The 20,572-nt window shown below is 40.6% G+C and overlaps 1 protein-coding gene across 2 annotated transcripts in view; it reads right to left on the reverse strand.

The window, feature by feature from the left end:
* Window positions 1-10,218: 10,218 nt before the first annotated feature.
* AK4 (adenylate kinase 4) overlaps window positions 10,219-20,572 on the reverse strand; it is a 59,494-nt gene continuing 49,140 nt past the window's right edge. For both annotated transcript variants that reach the window (XM_044300375.1, XM_044300376.1), the window contains 3 exons: window positions 18,497-18,669; window positions 14,822-14,940; window positions 10,219-12,018 (listed from right to left, as the gene is read on the reverse strand). In XM_044300375.1, coding sequence (XP_044156310.1) covers window positions 11,880-12,018; window positions 14,822-14,940; window positions 18,497-18,669 — 431 coding nt within the window. In that variant the 3' untranslated portion in view covers window positions 10,219-11,879. The remainder of the gene's footprint in view (window positions 12,019-14,821; window positions 14,941-18,496; window positions 18,670-20,572) is intronic.

Consider the following 20,572-nt stretch of genomic DNA (forward strand, 5'->3'; position numbering starts at 1 on the left):
AATGGGTGTGGACCTATTCATTTCAATGAGGCCGCAAAAGAGGTGGACACCCCACTGTGTGCCGTCCGCATCTGTAGTTCCATTTCGCAACCCAGCAAAAAAGACAGAACATGTCCTATTATTGTCCGCAATTGCAGAAAAGAATAGTCATTTCTATCATAGTGCCGGCCATGTGCGGTCCGCAAAATGTGGCCGATATCCATGTTTTGTGGATCCGCAAAACACTACGGCAGTCTGAATGAGCCCTTAATGTGTGTGTTCACACATCCATATTTTCTTTAGGCCTCATGTACACAAACGTATTTTCTTTCAATGTCTGTTCCGTTTTTTTTTTGGCGGACCGTATATGGAACCATTAATTTCAATAGCTCTGCAATGAAAACGGAAGTTACTCCGTGTGCATTCTGTTTCCGTATGTCCGTATTGCCGTTCCGCAAAATTCTGCGGATTACGGACAAAAATAGTACTGTTCTATTAAGGGCCAGCTGTTCCATTCCGCAAAATACGGAATGCACACGGACGTCATCCGTATTTTTTGCGGATCAGTTTTTTGCCAACTGCAAAATATATACAGTCATGTGCACGAGGCCTTAGTCCGTGTTTTTAACACAAGCATGCTTTATTTTGTCCATGTTTACAGATCCATCACGGCCATTATAGTCAATGGGTCCGTGAAAAACACAAACCCAACAAGGACGTCATCCGCGTTTTTTCCATGTTTTACAGACCATTTATTGGAGATGCTCTGAAAATTACTTGCGGTGGAACATGGATGACACATGGAGAGCAAAAAACAGGCACACGGACCCAACATGGATACTTCTCTTCATCTTCATGGATGAATCACTGACCATGTAATAACATATTTCATCATGGACATGTGAATAAGCCTACATGTACACAACCGTTGTTCTGGTCTGCATCCGAACCTCTGTTTTTGCTGCTCGGGTGCGGACCCATTCACTTCAATGGGGCCGCGAAAGATGTGGACAGCACTCTGTGTGCTGTCCGCATCCGTTGGTCCGTTCCGTAGCCCTGATAAAAAAAAGAACATCTCCTATTCTTGTCCATTTTGCGGACAAGGATAGGCATTGTTACATTGGATCCGCAAAAAAAAAGGATGCCATACGGACGTTATCTGATTTTTTGCGGATTCGCAATTTGCGGACCACAAAACTCAAACGTTCGTGTGCATATAGGCTAAGGCTTAAGTACTGACTTCTATGTCTGGTTTGTTACTTGGCCTATGGCTAACACAACAATCCTCCCCGCACCCCCAGCTGTTATGGCCCCGGGCCCTGTTTAATTACCTGGCTCGCGATGCTGAGCTCACACTTGTAGATCCAGAGCTTTCACAGGATTCCTATGTGTGGCCTCGGAATGAACGGGCAGCCAAGAGTTAATGCGGCACATTGCAAGAGTGATGCAGGGCTAATTGTATATTACACAGGGATCAGACAGAAGGTTCAGCGCCTCTGATCAATAACCGCTGCCACTGCCAGCTGCCTGCATGAGTCATAAGCCGGTTACCAGTCATGGCCTGGGCACAAATTCCCACAGCCACCATTTATATGGAACCATACCACTACTTTGTGGACTGAGAGGGAGGCACAAGGCGAAGGAAACGCAGAATGTATTATCTATTACCGTCTATGTCACATATTTATCAACATGATAGTAATTATCACAAAGCCGAGATGAATAAACACATAATAAATCATTAATAACCCGAGGAGCAATTCACCAGAAGATAATCTGACAGCTATTATAGACATGTGCAGCAACATCTGGATAAATATGACTTCAGTTTATTCTTCTACATAGGAAGCAGTATTATAGTAGTTATATTCTTGTACATAGGAGGTAGTATTATAGTAGTTATATTCTTGTACATAGGAGCAGTATTATAGTAGTTATATTCTTGTACATAGGAGCAGTATTATAGTAGTTATATTCTTGTACATAGGAGCAGTATTATAGCAGTTATATTCTTGTACATAGGAGGCAGTATTATAGTAGTTATATTCTTGTATATAGGAGGCAGTATTATAGTAGTTATATTCTTGTACATAGGAGCAGTATTATAGTAGTTATATTCTCGTACATAGGAGTAGTATTATAGTAGTTATATTCTTGTGCATAGGAGCAGTATTATAGTAGTTATATTCTTGTACATAGGAGGCAGTATTATAGTAGTTATATTCTTGTACATAGGAGCAGTATTATAGCAGTTATATTCTTGTACATAGGAGGCAGTATCATAGTAGTTATATTCTTGTACATAGGAGGCAGTATTATAGTAGTTATATTCTTGTACATAGGAGCAGTATTATAGTAGTTATATTCTTGTACATAGGAGCAGTATTATAGTAGTTATATTCTTGTATTCTTGTACATAGGATCAGTATTATAGTAGTTATACTCTTGTACATAGGAGCAGTAATATAGTAGTTATATTCTTGTACATCGGAGCAGTATTATAGTAGTTATATTCTTGTACACAGGAGCAGTATTATAGTAGTTATAGTCTTGTACATAGGAGCAGTATTATAGTAGTTATATTCCTGTACATAGGAGCAGTATTATAGTAGTTATATTCTTCTACATAGAAGCAGTATTATAGTAGTTATATTCTTGTACATAGGAGCAGTATTATAGTAGTTATATTCCTGTACATAGGAGCAGTATTATAGTAGTTATATCCTTGTACATAGGAGCAGTATTATAGTAGTTATATTATTGTACATAGGAGCAGTATTATAGAATTTATATTCTTGTACACAGGAGCAGTATTATAGTAGTTATATTCTTGTACATAGGAGGCAGTATTATAGTATTTATATTCTTGTATATAGGAGCAGTATTATAGAAGTTATATTCTTGTACACAGGAGCAGTATTATAGTAGTTATAGTCTTGTACATAGGAGCAGTATTATAGTAGTTATATTCCTGTACATAGGAGCAGTATTATAGTAGTTATATTCTTGTACATAGGAGCAGTATTATAGTAGTTACATTCTTGTACATAGAAGCAGTATTATAGTAGTTATATTCTTGTACATAGGAGCAGTATTATATGGTAGTTATATTCTTGTACATAGGAGGCAGTATTATAGTAGTTATATTCTTGTACATAGGAGCAGTATTATAGTAGTTATATTCTTATACATAGGAGCAGTATTATAGTAGTTATATTCCTGTACATAGGAGCAGTATTATAGTAGTTATATCCTTGTACATAGGAGCAGTATTATAGTAGTTATATTCCTGTACATAGGAGCAGTATTATAGAAGTTATATTCTTGTACATAGGAGCAGTATTATAGTAGTTATATTCTTGTACATAGGAGGTAGTATTATAGTAGCTATATTCCTGTACATAGGAGCAGTATTATAGTAGTTATATTCTTGTACATAGGAGCAGTATTATAGTAGTTATATTCTTGTACATAGGGAGCAGTATTATAGTAGTTATATTCTTGTACATAGGAGCAGTATTATAGTAGTTATATTCTTGTACATAGGAGGCAGTATTATAGTAGTTATATTCTTGTACATAGGAGCAGTATTATAGTAGTTATATTCTTGTACATAGGAGCAGTATTATAGAAGTTATATTCTTGTACACAGGAGCAGTATTATAGTAGTTATATTCTTGTACATAGGAGCAGTATTGTAGTAGTTATATTCTTGTACATAGGAGGCAGTATTATAGTAGTTATATTCTTGTACATAGGAGCAGTATTATAGTAGTTATATCCTTGTACATAGGAGCAGTATCATAGTAGTTATATTCTTGTACATAGGAGCAGTATTATAGTAGTTATATTCCTGTACATAGGAGCAGTATTATAGTAGTTATATCCTTGTACATAGGAGCAGTATTATAGTAGTTATATTCTTGTACATAGGAGCAGTATTATAGAAGTTATATTCTTGTACATAGGAGGCAGTATTATAGTAGTTATATTCTTATACTTAGGAGCAGTATTATAGTAGTTATATTCTTGTTCATAGGAGCAGTATTATAGCAGTTATATTCTTGTACATAGAGGACAGTATTATAGTAGTTATATTCTTGTACATAGGAGCAGTATTATAGTAGTTACATTCTTTTACATAGAAGCAGTATTATAGTAGTTATATCCTTGTACATAGGAGCGGTATTATAGTAGTTATATTCTTGTACATAGAAGCGGTATTATAGTAGTTATATTCTTGTACATAGGAGCAGTATTATAGTAGTTATATTCTTGTACATAGAAGCGGTATTATAGTAGTTATATTCTTGTACATAGGAGGCAGTATTATAGCATTTATATTCTTGTACATAGGAGCAGTATTATAGTAGTTATATTCTTGTACATAGGAGGCAGTATTATAGTAGTTATATTCTTGTACATAGGAGCAGTATTATAGTAGTTATATTCTTGTACATAGGAGGCAGTATTATAGTAGTTATATTCTTGTACATAGGAGCAGTATTATAGTAGTTATATTCTTTTACATAGGAGGCAGTATTATAGTAGTTATAGTCTTGTACATAGGAGCAGTATTATAGTAGTTATATCCTTGTACATAGGAAGCAGTATTATAGTAGTTATACTCTTGTACATAGGAGCAGTATTATAGTAGTTATATTCTTGTACATAGGAGCAGTATTATAGTAGTTATATTCTTGCACATAGGAGCAGTATTATAGTAGTTATATCCTGTACATAGGAGCAGTATTATAGTAGTTATATTCTTGTATATAGGGGCAGTATTATAGTAGTTATATTCTTGTACACAGGAGGCAGTATTATAGTAGTTATATTCTTGTACACAGGAGGCAGTATTATAGTAGTTATATCCTGTACATAGGAGCAGTATTATAGTAGTTATATTCTTGTATATAGGGGCAGTATTATAGTAGTTATATTCTTGTACACAGGAGGCAGTATTATAGTAGTTATATTCTTGTACACAGGAGGCAGTATTATAGTAGTTATATTCCTGTACATAGGAGCAGTATTATAGTAGTTATATACTTTTATGGAGACAGTCTGATTTAATGCAAAAGTTAGGTGTTTGTTTAAGCAGCTAATTTAAAGAACAATTTAGCCTAAAAATCATAAAATTCTAACTACAGTCATTTGATCATTTTCTGGCATCAAGTTGTTAACAATTCCATTCAGCTATTTGCTTTTGGGAATGTGAATAACAAACTATCCGTCATGATAGCTCCCCCATGAGTTGTTGCTCAAGACCTGAATTACAAATCTTACTTTGCAGAGATATGGGGATGAATAATCATAGCTGCCATACAGGAATTTCTAAGAGCTAGACAGTGTCCATTTAGTAGCCATCTATCCGATACACAGCTATATCATGAATTTTGAAATAGCATTTTAATCAGTATGACAGTTTGCATCTGAAATTCTGAGCACTTTTCGTTATGACCTTCTTTGTTTATGCATGTAACACCAGGACTACAGTGAAGACTGACACAGGAAAAACACTGTAGGTGAAATAAGTTATAGCATAGCAGCAGCTATGGGTGCATTAATAAATGTTACTATTGGTTGTCACCTCTGGAGATCCAGCCTGATAGCCACACTATACATTAGCAAATCCAGTAATTATTATTATTCATCTTGTACAGTTTTTATAACCTCTATGGCCTCATGTACACGACCGTATGTATTTAGCAGACCGCAAAAAACGGATCCGCAAAAAATACGGATGACTGTGTGCATTCCGTATTTTGCAAAACGGAACATCTGGCCTCTAATAGAACAGTCCTATCCTTGTCTGTAATGCGTACAATAATAGGACATGTTCTACTTTTTTGTGGAACGGACATACGGAAACGGAATGCACACGGAGTAACTTTTTTTTTTTTTTTGCGGACCCATTGAAATGAATAGTTACGCATACGGTCCGCAAAAAGAAACAACTGAAAGGACACGAAATGAAAATACGTTCGTGTGCACGAAGCTTAAAGGGGTTGTCCAGGTTCAGAGCTGAACCTGGACATACCTCCATTTTCACCCCGGCAGCCCCCCTGACATGAGCATCGGAGCAGTTCATGCTCCGATGCTCTCCTTTGCCCTGCGCTAAATCGCGCAGGGCAAAGGCATTTTTCTGAGTTCCGGTGACATACCGGGCTCTCTATGGGGCTGACAGGCAGCCCGGTGACGTCACCGGCACTGATGGGCGGGATTTGGCTCTGCCCTAGCCAGTAAAACGGCTAGGGCAGAGCTAAAGCCCGCCCCTCAGAGCCGGTGACGTCACCGAACACACTGCTGGGCGGAAGTTACCGCCCGGCAGTGTGTTATTGAAAACACAAGAGCCTGTGCCCTGCGCGATCTAGCGCAGGGCACGGGAGCGCATCGGAGCATGAGATGCTCCGATGCCAGGCTCAGGAGGGCTGCCGGGGTTGAACCCGGACAACCCCTTTAAAGCTGCATTCACAATTTAGTTGCTTTCCTGAAGGCTTCAGATCCTGACATATCACTGCTGCCCTCTGCTGGTTCAGCCTGTGTGCACACCGTGCTCCATACTGTACAGTAGTCTCATATAGAAAAAAAAAAAACATTTCCCTTACCTTAGCTAAGGTTTTTAAGCATCTCTCTGTAAAGACATCAGTGAGGGATCCTTTGAAATGTCAGGGGAATTTTGTGTGCAGCTCTTGATGTACTGAACATATTTAGTAACCAGCCATGTATTTCGACAGCACTGGTTTAACCTGGCACACAGACCAAGAGATCATATGCCAATGGGCACAGCCCATGGAGACTATAGTTAGCTATTGTGGATGACTCTGAGCCCCAGACCCCACTGATTATGTCTTCTGTCCTAAGGAACAATTCATTTATTAAAGTAGTCCTCGCTCCTTCCAAGACTTTAGACATTACTCATTTTATTGTGAACATGTCTTCAGCTTTATAATATATTTAGCCTCTCATTTCCTGGGATTTCAAGATCTCTACTTGCTTTCAGTGAATGGGAATGTTGATTGTTTTAAACTAGATGCTGGAATTCCATCTGTATTATGTCAAAATGACACAAATATTGTGCCCATATTGGGATATTATAGATTTTAAAACTGAAACATCCATTTGATCTGTCACACAGATACAGATATAACGAAACTGCACATAAAATGTGGCATTTATTAAGAAAGTGAAGTTGATACAAGCAATGAAAGAGACGCGCCTAATACACGCGAGAGGTGGAATCTGTCATTTACTTTTACTCATTGGCCTGTTAGGAAATGTATTCAATCCTTTCAGTTCCCAGAAAGATCCATTTAATCTGACACTCACAGGAACAAGTAGGGGCCCGGTTGTAAAATATTCAAAATTATCAGACGGTCATAGAAAGTTCTTATTTAGAGATCCCCCTGGCACAAGTACTGATATTTCTGCACAGTCCTCATTGCATTGTGTCCTCTAAAACGTGCCAAACTATGAGGATTTCCGGACTACTAGATATTGAAGGACTTTCCTGTATCTCAGCAGTCCATAATGTACCCTGAGGAAAATGGTAATACTTAGATTGCCTTCTTCTACCACCTCCAGTCCCTGAGATAATTGGGTGAGTACCAATATGGCTTCCACAAGCAAGGGCACATATTCTATAGAGAAAGACCATGTGGCAGCCATGGGGCCCTTAGACTTAGGGGGCTCAGTCCTGGCTGTTCTGTCATTTTTGGTAAGGGTTGGTAAGAACCTGTGCAGCACTCCCCTATCCAAAAGAACAATAGTGCAAGCAAACAATGGGGCAGAGAATTGTCCCAATAGTCATGGAGGGAAGACAAACTTCAGGCCATTCCATCCAGGGGGCACAACCCAGCAGCATAATAGGGGACCCATAATGTTTGCTATGGGGCCCCCTATCTTCTACATGCACCACTGCCATAGAGGTTGTCACCCAGCTTTCCAGGACTCCTGATCAGCAAATCTAAAAGAGCAGGGGCTGTATCTTTGCACAGTTAGGTGCTAATAATCCCTAATGATGGCCATATTGGTTGTACCCTGCCTTAATATTTTTCTTCCTAGAAAAACATTATAATATATAAAATATTGTGGATCGTAAAAAAATGAAAACAAATCCAGCATTTGCTCGCTCACCCTACCCATGACTGTAGCAGTAGTGAGACATTACTTTGGTTTGTGCAATAGAGTTAGTCGTCCCCCCCTTCTGTAAACCAGGGATACAGATATGTCTGATGGAATAAGAAGATGAAACATGTAAATGAGACGTGTGACGAATAATGGATGCAAACAGAACCAGCGAGGCCGATCCTGACACATATCTATGTCCAGGGCCTGCACTATGGAGTAGTTGCTATCAATGCCGTTACATACTTTGCTCCTCTGCTGGGACTCTCTATTGCTTGGAGGAGTCAGGCTGGCAGTCTTTGTGATTCCTGGCTGCGACTGTTCGTACCTCGGGTTACCTTGCCCATGATACAAGTACAGAGGAAACATTTCCAAATTTGCGGAAGCAGAATCCATGACCCCACATCTGTCCTGTATGTTGATGGTCTTTAAAATGCATTTAGAATGTTATAGAGAAGGAAGAGCTGAACAGATGAATATCTAGTATTGTGAGAAAGGATCCAGTAAAACCGGTAAGTTATACATTGACTGAAAATACTTTTTTTCTCTAGGTGACAATCATCAGGGAATATAAAATGCCCACCAACACAAAACCCGACCTAATCACAAAGCAGGACGGGCTACCTCAGCTTAGGAGCTGCCTCAGCTCTTCTCCTTGCTCTGCTTGTCGGGAATTACAATCCTACATACTGCTGATAAGATCTTCAGCTGTGTGTGTAGGAACGGAGCAAAGTCAATACTGAAGTACAGAGAGGGCAGACAAGACAGACTGTTGTGGGGATGTGGCAAAGTAGTAGACTGTGTACCAGTGCTGCTGCTCCTTAGCCTCACACCCCTCATCCTTCAGCTTTAACGTTGCTCCATTCCTACACACACAGCTGAAGATCTTATCAGCATTATGTAGGATGATAATTCCTGACAGTCAGAGCAGAGAGGAGGATGAGGCAGCTCCTTAGCTCAGTGCTCTGAAGTTTTCTGTGCACTAATAGGATGGCGGTCATTTTATTTCCCCTGATTATTGCCACCTAGAAAATCAAGCCCTTATTAATAATGGAAGCTATTAGGGAATGTATTTATAATAAAGTAACATTTAAGTATTTTCAGTCATTTTATTTTAATTAATTCTCAAAGAACCCCTTGGACTACTTTCACACTAGCTTTTTTGCTGGATCCAGCAGGTTTCAGCAAAAACGCTTCCGTTACTGATAATACAACCATCTGCATCTGTTATGAACGGACCCGGTTGTATTATCTTTAACATAGCCAAGACGGATCGGTTTTCTATTGTGGCAGAGAAAACGGATCCGTCCCCATTGACTTACATTGGGGTTCATGCCGGATCCGTCTTGCTCTGCATCCCAGGATGGAAAGAAAACCGCAGCATGTTGTGGTTTGCTCTCCGGTCTGGGAACACAACTAAACGGAACGGAATGCATTTTGGAGCTCTGTTCTGTTCAGTTTTGTCCCTATTGACAACAATGAATGGGGACAAAACTGAAGCGTTTTTTTCCGGTATTGAGACCCTATGACGGATCTCAATACCGGAAAACTTAAACGCTAGTGATTGTAGTTGTCTCTTTATACACACAAACACCCAGAGTGATAACACTTCCCCCTTGTACATCTGAAGTCAGAAAAGCAGATATATAAATGCAGAAATTACAACTTTTACAGAATCTTTTCCCACAAAAATATATAGTAATCTGCTCAGATTCTGCTCTATAACATGCTGCCTGCAGGTTGCACAGGAAGAGCTGTGTCGCCCCCTGCTGATGGATGTGATGGAAGTGATAAGAGATGTGTGAGCACTTTTGTTGTCAGTTGTCACTTTCAGGGCTCATGCACATGACTATGGTATAGCTCGGTATAACCTTAGAGTTGTTCAGGGCTGGATACAGTATCATTAGTCGGTGGAGCAGGTATCCATGAGCCCCCATATTTCCTCTTGTGGATGAATGGTTGACTGCTTTTCATTTACAGTGTAGCAGAATCACATACAGAACATGCACATGTGTATTCATTCCCATATGTGATCCTACATATACGCTGAGTGTATATGTGCTGTATGTATGTAACATACGACTGAATGGAGAACTATGAGTCAAATAATCACAGTTTAAGAATTTGTATTTTAATCATATTGGATGATATGATGATAATGACAAAAATAATAATACCTCTTGTGCCATAAATCTTCATACACCGGGTCTGCATTGCTCTCAGTAATGGAGAGCACAAGATCCGGGAATCATATGATCTGAACCTCATTGTCAAGACCGGGGCAGATCCATTAGTGTGACGGAGGTGAAAAACCTAAGATGGGATCAACAATGGCATAGCTTGAAATCCCAAGGTGCAAAATTGCCTCTGGAGTGGTGACCCCATGGGTGCTAAAAGTCACTGGTGATGGGATCCTGGTTGACGGCATATGCACACCCTCACCTCTATTGTGCCTGGTTGGCAAAATATTCCAGGTGCTTTTATAAGATGACCCTCCTGTTGGACAGAAAAGCTGTGTCACCCATAGGTTCATGAGCCCCCACAACCTCCGGCCCTGTCTTCTGGGGCAGCCCAGCAGTTTGAGACCTGGTGGGATGCTTGACTACAGCCTCGGTAGGCGCCAAAGTACAGAAGGATATCACTAAGATTTGGTAAAGGCAGTACATTTGTCCCGGACCTTGACCCTTGTGGCATATAAGAATCTTTTTGCACGACCTGCAGGACCATAATAGAAACAAGTCACCTGTTTACCAGGCCTTTACATAGGCTAATGAGAACTGCATGGGGGACAAACTATCATTAAAGGGCATCTGTCACCCTGCCTGCTTTTCTGCCCCCTCGAATGCTAAGACTATCAGGCCAGGCACTGAAAACATATTCACGCCTGGCCCCGAAGGTGCGATTTCAGCCCACACGCTGTACAGGGATAGTGATCGGCGTGCGCTCCATCCCTGTACAGTGCATGCGCCGAACATACACCAAGCCAAAATTCTGTACAATCCCTGCAAATCACTGGGATTCTTAACAACTATGCCCCTCCTTTATATTTCCCAACACTCCTGTTTTTTTTGTGGGATTGTCCTACAAAACTGACATTAAAGAGGGGAAGAGTTTATGATAATGTGCCCTAATATTAGCATTTCTGAAGGCGTAATTTAAAAATGCCCTGAAAATGAAGATTCAAATGATGGGGGTTATGCCCTGCATCAGCACTGATAAATCTGCCCAGGGTGCTATGTAATCTCTGACTGTCTTCGGTCTGTATAGGCACTATAGGCCTAATAGCAACCAATCAGAATCCATGTTCCCCCGCCCCTATGCAGGTTTCCAAAATGAAAGCTGAGTTCTGATTGGTTCTCATGGACAACAAGGTCACTTCTGCCTCTCATACATTTTGAATGCATGGGGCCCATAGTCTACTGTTATTATGCTTTACATCTAATAGTATTACAAAAAATCCTTTGACATATATATATAGATTATTTTTCCCTCACAAAAATACAGAATAATATCATAAAGGTCACACGGCCAGTCATCTGATATGTCATATAGATAATGTTCAAAATTATCCAGATAAGTGCAGTGGAGAGTTCATTGGTTGATGCTCTGGGAAAGAATGAACACATTTAGAAAACATTGTATTTCTAGACGTAATTGTTTAAAGCTCCTGAAAGAGAAGAAAATGTAACAAAACAGCATAAACGACTCATCTACAGTGAGGACATAGCACCACATGGATACTGCACACAGACAATAAATAACCGGGGTGTCTATGAGTCCTCAGGGCGGAAGGCTTGGCTGGTGTCCTCAGGGTGTACCGGGGTAGTTCTGGTGCTCATGAGTGTGTAGATGTACGGCCAGATTTTGTTTGTCTCGGTTCCTGAGAATGAGTGAAGAATTCCTTTACCCCTGGAATAGGAAACAATGTTGTTACCATACATAGGTTGTCAGCGATGATACCCTTCAGTCTAGGCCAGTGATGGTGAACCTTTTAGAGACCGAGTGCCCAAACTGTAACCCAAAACACACTTATTTATCACAAAGTGCCAACACAGCAATTTACCCTGAATACTACGGTCCAATACAGTATATCTTCCATGTACTTTATCATTTAGATATAATAGCCTGCCTATGTTCAATGCACTGCCCGTGCTTTCAAAGTGTGCCCTGCGCTGATGAATGGCAGGAAGAGTCTAACCATATACTTTTTCCAGGGCGTGGTGCCCACAGAGAGGGCTCCGAGTGCCGCCTCTGGCACCCGTGCCATAGGTTCGCCATCACTGGTCTAGGCAGTACCTTAGCATATCTCCCAACCGTCCTTCAAAGCAGACCTCATAGGGGGATAGCTCTGCAAATATAACCCAAATTAAGCATTTTTGGGAGGTTACATAAGGGGTTTTGGGTCGGAACTTAAAAATGGAGATTCAAATGTTGGGACTTGGGAGGTATGCTGTATTATACTTCAGAGTTGCAGTCACTATTCTGCTACATTACATTAGTATCCTGTACTGATCCTGAGTTACATCCTGTATTATACTCCAGAGCTGCACTCACTATACTGCTGGTGGAGTCACTGTGTACATACATTACTTATCCTGTACTGATCCTGAGTTACAATTTGTATTATACTCCAGAGCTGAACTCACTATACTGCTGGTGGAGTCACTGTGTACATATATCACATTACTTATCCTGTACTGATCCTGAGTTACATCCTGTATTATACTCAAGAGCTGTACTCACTATTCTGCTGGTGGAGTCACTGTGTACATACATTACTTATCCTGTACTGATCCTGAGTTACATCCTGTATTATACTCCAGAGCTGCACTCACTATTCTGCTGGTGCAGTCACTGTGTACATACATTACATTACTTATCCTGTACTGATGTGGAGTTACATTCAAAATTACATTCCAGTAGAACAGTAAATGCAGATCTGAAGTATAATACAGGATGTAACTCAGGATCAGCACAGGATAAGTAATGTAATGTATGTACACAGTGACTGCACCAGCAGAATAGTGAGTGCAGCTCTGGAGTATAATACAGGATGTAACTCAGGATCAGTACATGATAAGTAATGTATGTACACAGTGACTGCACCAGCAGAATAGTGAGTGCAGCTCTGGAGTATAATACAGGATGTAACTCAGGATCAGTACATGATAAGTAATGTATGTACACAGTGACTGCACCAGCAGAATAGTGAGTGCAGCTCTGGAGTATAATACAGGATGTAACTCAGGATCAGTACAGGATAAGTAATGTATGTACACAGTGACTGCACCAGCAGAATAGTGAGTACAGCTCTGGAGTATAATACAGGATGTAACTCAGGATCAGTATAGGATAAGTAATGTATGTACACAGTGACTGCACCAGCAGAATAGTGAGTACAGCTCTGGAGTATAATACAGGATGTAACTCAGGATCAGTGCAGGATAAGTAATGTAATGTATGTACACAGTGACTGCACCAGCAGAATAGTGAGTGCAGCTCTGGAGTATAATACAGGATGTAACTCAGGATCAGTGCAGGATAAGTAATGTATGTACACAGTGACTGCACCAGCAGAATAGTGAGTGCAGCTCTGGAGTATAATACAGGATGTAACTCAGGATCAGTACAGGATGAGTATATACAAAGACATGAACATATGCTGTGACTTTCATTTACAATTGCAGTGTACTTTGGTTTCTCTCACTTTGAGGCCTGTGGTGGATCTGACACCAAATGGCTGTGGCTTTTATGTAAGACAAAACCGTTCTAGGCTTCAGCCTTAAACTCATCAAGTGAATGTAAAGACGACTGCAAGATCCACCAGCCAAGTGTTAAGCTGCGAACGTGGCCGGCTCAACAGTCGGGCTATTTTTGTCTCTGTCACAGAGACTATGCAGAGATTTCTTGTCATGAGACCCATGGCTGGCAGGATCAGGGCATTCCACAGGGGTACATGATATAAATGATAGAAAACTAGAGTCAGGCTCCCATGACTAAGACCCCCGTTGTTAGCCACTTCTGAGACCTGCTTTCTGCACTCCATCATGATCAGCCCTCTTTCCTATTACCCATTTTCAAACACCCTGTTAGTTCAAAGAGCAAATTGGCCAATCCTCCATCAATTAGCCGCAGCAGAGATCAGCTACAAAGAACTGCTGGAGGACCCCGCCGCACATGGATGTTCAATTACTTCAATGGGCGCCATGTAATACTTAAATTTTCCTGTGGTGGCGCTACAAGGAATTTAAAGATTACAGAGTGTGGGTGAATGCTGGTCTGGCAGAAATGAGCAATCACACATTTTGTGATCGTCACTTTCCTTCCCATGTATAAAAATTTAATGGAAAGTTCTATGCTATGCAGGGTGCGGAATCCCCCAGAGATCGGGGAATCTGCAGCCAGATGTACATTCCCCCTGCAGTGGCCCCTACAGGTGAAATGTAGTATAGTAATTCAAATGAATGGCAGACCGTGTAATACTAATATGGGCTGAGTCAGAGATGCTGTTTGGTAGTGATTTTCTAAATCGGTCGTCCTCATGAGACATCTCATTTAAAATGTAAAAAAAAAAAGTTTAATATAAAAAGGTTTGCATTGTTCCCCTGGCTCACGCAGTCATGACAGCTCAGGACACATGGGATGACTCCTCTGATGTAATCAGCTGAATCACTTGTGCTGTAATAAGAATACTACTACTAAGGGAACTTACTTGTATCGCTCTATCACCGGTTTGGCAACATCTTTGTATTGGCGCAGTCTGGTCACCACTGCGTCGGGCTTATCATCCTCATGCTGGACAAGTGGCTCCCCGGTGACGTCATCAATGCCCTAAAATCAGACATTAAAAAGAACAAACACTCAACCTGCAGCTCTCAGCATAACACAAACGGTATCTTTGAAGTATTCCACTTTACTATGAGTTGAGATAAAGAAATTTTGGGGAGAATTAAGTGAACAATGATTGTCAACACAACGGAGACTTCTCCAGGAGGAGGTAAAAATGCCGTGAACCATTATATAATTATCTATTCAGGTTCCTTCATTGCTTGGCAGCCAGTGGCTTTCCCACAGTTGCAACACTGCAACTTCCAGCATGCCATGGCAGCCTGTGGTATGCTTAGAGCTTTAGGTTCACCGCAGCTTGAGATCCACAGCAATATTTTACAATTTACACTATCTTCTACAGACGTCTTGGCTGTTAATCTGTAGAACCAGATGTCCTGGAACCAATATGATAAATGGCAGCAAAACTGATCACTAGAATACAAACATTTATGCTGCAAGGAAGAAAATTACATAATACTGTACACAAGGTGCTATATACAATCTGTGATGATACTGCTGCCATCTACTGGTAATGAGAGAGATGACAACAACAAGAGGAGTAACTAGAATAACATCCTATAAATATATCTGACTGCGGTGAAAGATTTCTAACCAAATATGTCCTTACAGAAAGAAGATGATTTATTACTAATGCAATTTATCTTAATTCCATTTTTGCATTATGGTCAAATTTTTGTGAATAGGAGGCAGTATTATAGTAGTTATATTCTTGTACATAGGCGCAGTATTATAGTAGTTATATTCTTGTACATAGGAGCAGTATTATAGTAGTTACATTCTTGTACATAGGAGCAGTATTATAGCAGTTATATTCTTGTACATAGGAGCAGTATTATAGTAGTTATATTCTTGTACATAGGAGCAGTATTATAGCAGTTATATTCTTGTACATAGGAGCAGTATTATAGTAGTTATATTCTTGTACATAGGAGCAGTATTATAGTACTTATATTCTTGTACATAGGGGGCAGTATTATAGTAGTTATATTCTTGTACATAGGAGGCAGTATTATAGTAGTTATATTCTTGTACATAGGAGCAGTATTATAGTAGTTATATTCTTGTACATAGGAGGCAGTATTATAGTAGTTATATTCTTGTATATAGGAGGCAGTATTATAGTAGTTATATTCTTGTACATAGGAGGCAGTATTATATTAGTTATATCCTTGTACATAGGAGCAGTATTATAGTAGTTATATTCTTGTACATAGGAGCAGTATTATTGTAGTTATATTCTTGTACATAGAAGGCAGTATTATTGTAGTTATATTCTTGTACATAGGTGCAGTATTATAGAAGTTATATCCTTGTACATAGAAGGCAGTATTATAGTAGTTATATTCTTGTACATAGGAGCAGTATTATAGTAGTTATATTCTTGTACACAGGAGCAGTATTATAGTAGTTATATTCCTGTAAATAGGAGGCAGTATTATTGTAGTTATATTCTTGTACATAGGTGCAGTATTATAGAAGTTATATCCTTGTACATAGGAGGCAGTATTATAGTAGTTACATTCTTGTACATTGGAGGCAGTATTATAGTGGTTATACTCTTAGGCCTCCTGCACACGAACGTGTGTTTCCCGTTGCTGTATTACGGACCGCATTTGCGGATCCGCAATACACGGGTGCCGTTCTGTGGCCATTCCTCATCACGAATGCGGACCCATTCACTTCAATGGGTCCGCAAATCCGGTGATGCGTAATGGTGCGGAACGGAAGCACAGGACGGAACCCTTCGGGAGCACTACGGAGTGCTTCCGTGGGATTTCGTCCCGTACTTCCGTCCCGCAATAAGATAGAACATGTCCTATCATTTTGGGGAATGGCCGGATCGTGGACACATTAAAGTGAATGAGTCAGCGATCCACTGCGGCTGCCGCACAGACGGTGTATGTGCATTGCGGCCCGTAGCACGACCACAGGGCGCACACGTTCGCGTGCAGGAGGCCTTATACATAGAGGCAGTATTATAGTAGTTATATTCTTGTACATAGGAGCGGTATTATAGTAGTTATATTCTTGTACATAGGAGCGGTATTATAGTAGTTATATTCTTGTACATAGTAGCAGTATTATAGTAGTTATATTCTTGTACATAGGAGCGGTATTATAGTAGTTATATTCTTGTACATAGGAGCAGTATTATAGTAGTTATATTCTTGTACATAGGAGCGGTATTATAGTAGTTATATTATTGTACATAGGAGCGGTATTATAGTAGTTATATTATTGCACATAGTAGCAGTATTATAGTAGTTATATTCTTGTACATAGGAGCGGTATTATAGTAGTTATATTCTTGTACAGAGGAGCAGTATTATAGTAGTTATATTCTTGTACATAGGAGCGGTATTATAGTAGTTATATTCTTGTACATAGGAGCAGTATTATAGTAGTTATATTCTTGTACATAGGAGCAGTATTATAGTAGTAATATTCTTGTACATAAGAGCAGTATTATAGTAGTTATATTCTTGTACATAGGAGGCAGTATTATAGTAGTTATATTCTTGTACACAGGAGCAGTATTATAGTAGTTATATTCTTGTACATAGGAGCAGTATTATAGTAGTTATATTCTTGTACATAGGAGCAGTATTATAGTAGTTATAGTCTTGTACATAGGAGCAGTATTATAGCAGTTATATTCTTGTACATAGGAGGCAGTATTATAGTAGTTATATTATTCTACATAGAGGCAGTATTATAGTAGTTATATTCTTGTACATATGAGCAAGGCAAGCTGCATACTTCTTTAAATTTTGGGATAAATTTCTGGCATTATGTACAAAATGGAGACTCTGTCACAACTGTGCTATGTGAACCACTACTGATTCTAAGCATGAAGGAGCCATAGTGCTGTAGTAGTGGTGTGTCCTTGTCACCGTTTTACCCTGTAAAGTGGCAACCTGCCCACTGGCTGTGCAGAGAACTACAGAGCAGTCTTCTTTTATGAGTACTGATCCCTGCACAGTTACGTAGGTGGATGCGCTTCTGGGCACGGAAACACAGTGAAGGGGAATGCAGCGCTACACCAAATGAACAGTTAAGTGCAATGAGGGGAGGCCCTAGCCACTTTGTGCACCCTTGCTCCTCCTGCTTCCTATGCCAGACCCTTTCTTCATCTTGATTGACAGGATCCAATTCCTGCATAGTTGTTTTGCCTGGCTCTGTCAGTAGCAGCAGCAGCTCCACCCAATATAGGCCTCATGCACACGGTCGTTGCCCGGCCGTGGCCATAAACAGCGGATCCGTAATATGTGGGCACCGGCCGTGTGCTCCCCGCATCACGGATGTGGACCCATTCACTTGAGTGCTTCTGTGGTGTTTCTGTCTGTGCAATAGAACATGTATTTTTTTGCAGTGCAGATGGATCACAGACCCATTCAAGTTGAATGGGTCTCGATCTGTCCCGGCCGCCCATGCATTGGGGACCGAGAATTGCTGTCCCCAATGCATGGAACGGCCGTGTGCATGAGGCCATAATCAAACTCCTCAATACAGAGCGACCAGCACTAAATGTTCTTACGTGCGCTTGAGGAGGGTTGAATTCCAGATTGTAGACTCTCCCGCTGGGCAGGTGAACCCACCGTGTGTTAAGACGATCCTTTAGGGTCTCAAATGGGATGTTTAATGTGATTACCAGGTCCAGGTCACTGATCTTATCAAGAGCCTCTGCCTGCACCAGGGTCCTGGGAAAACCTAAACACCAAGAACATAGTCAGATATTCAGACCCTTGTAAATTTCCTGCAGGGTTTAAAAAACAAACAAACATGGAACTTTCATCAAAGCTGCAAATGCAAAGTGCATTCAGTGACACTGGTCAGGTCCTAACAAGCCCTTAGTAATTCTGTGTAAGATGATTATTAATTGCCGTGTTCTCAGCGTCGCCCTGGGGCAGCTCGGCAAATGAGTAGCTTTCCACTCGGCCTCCTCGCCTTGTGACTAGGACCCTGAGGTTGATGCATTCTTTGCAAATATTTCACTCATTTTACTAACTGGAAAACTTCAGTGATAAATATTGTTTAATTCTCATCAGTTTTTCTGTTCTGATTGCATTTTTGAATTGTGTTTTATACTCATTATTATGTTGGCAGACATTTTGCTCTGATATTTGCTTTTACAGCAGCCCCAAGGCCATAGGACACCTCAGTCAGAAAGCAGCTTGACTTGTATGGAAGAGTCACTGTGAGCACCATCTGACATGTGCAGAAGTCATTGTGCAGGGAAGGGGAGGAGGTAAGCTGTCTCCATCATTTGGTGGATCCTGTGTTATCTGCCTCCAGCTTTGTAATAAAGGTGTTGTCTTATGGCCCTGAGATGATAAATAGATGACACAGAGTACGGGCCATTCACAGTAACAGCACTAACTGCTGGTAAGAAGCACCGATCAATGCTTGTTTAGCTTCATTACCATGGGGCGATCAGCAGTTCTGCACGTGAATTATCATTAGTGCCATCGTTCAGGCACATACAGTTTCATTACTGTTAGTAGCACGTCCCCTGTTTACACAAGATGAAGTGCTGCTGACAACTGGTGACGTTTATGCCTACATAAAAGATGTGATCGACGCTCGTCTGTTGTCTAATCAGCGAGTATATTTACATGGGGCAATAATTGGAAACGAGCGTTCAAACAAAAAGCAATTATCCTCCCGTTTACTGGCCCCTGTAATAGAACTAGGCCTCTTTCACACGACCATATGGCTATTTCAGTGTTTTGCGGTCCGTTTTTCACGGATCCGTTGTTCAGTTTCTTGTTTCGGTTCCGTTTTTCCATTCCGTTTTTCCGTATGGCATATACAGTAATTGCATAGAAAAAATTGGGCTGGGCATAACATTTTCAATAGATAGTTCCGCAAAAACGGAATGGATACGGAAGACATACGGATGCATTTCCGTATGTGTTCAGTTTTTTTGGCGGACCCATTGACTTGAATGGAGCCACGGAACGTAATTTGCGGACAATAATAGGACAAGACTCAAAATGTAGCGGAACGGAAATGCGGACATACGGAAACGGAATGCTCACGGAGTACATTCATTTTTTTTTGCGGACCCATTGAAATTAATGGTTCCGTGTACGGAACGCAATAAACGGCCCGTATACGGAACGCAAAAAACGTTGGTGTGAACGAGCCCTTAAAGGGGTTGTTCACCCCAGGGGAATTTTATTTTACAAAACAGGATCCCCGATGGGAATTATACTTACCTGAACCCTCTGGGTTCTGGCTCCAGTGTTCCCTCTCGAGTGCCACGGCTCTCTGGTTTTCCCATGTAAACATCCGGTTTGATGAAGGTCACCTGACTGCAGCGGCGACGTGTCACCCATGCGTCAAGTGACCCATTGACATGATGCATGATAGTGGGAGCCCTGGTGTAAATTCTGCATTGGGGCCCAAGAACTTCAAGTTGTGCATCAAACAAATTCTGAAACTTGGAGACCATCAGACTTGTGCAGACAGATGCATCTCTCACAACTTAGCTAAACCCAAGTAATACACGGTACTCTGACATTGTGGGGGATGTAGTGTTCTCCACATGCTGTCACGCGGTGCATTATATGGTGGTAATAGAAAAGATAACTCAGTGAACCAGCAGGGG

Source organism: Bufo gargarizans, chromosome 7 (assembly GCF_014858855.1).
Source record: "Bufo gargarizans isolate SCDJY-AF-19 chromosome 7, ASM1485885v1, whole genome shotgun sequence".
In the NCBI taxonomy this organism is placed as follows: domain Eukaryota; kingdom Metazoa; phylum Chordata; class Amphibia; order Anura; family Bufonidae; genus Bufo; species Bufo gargarizans.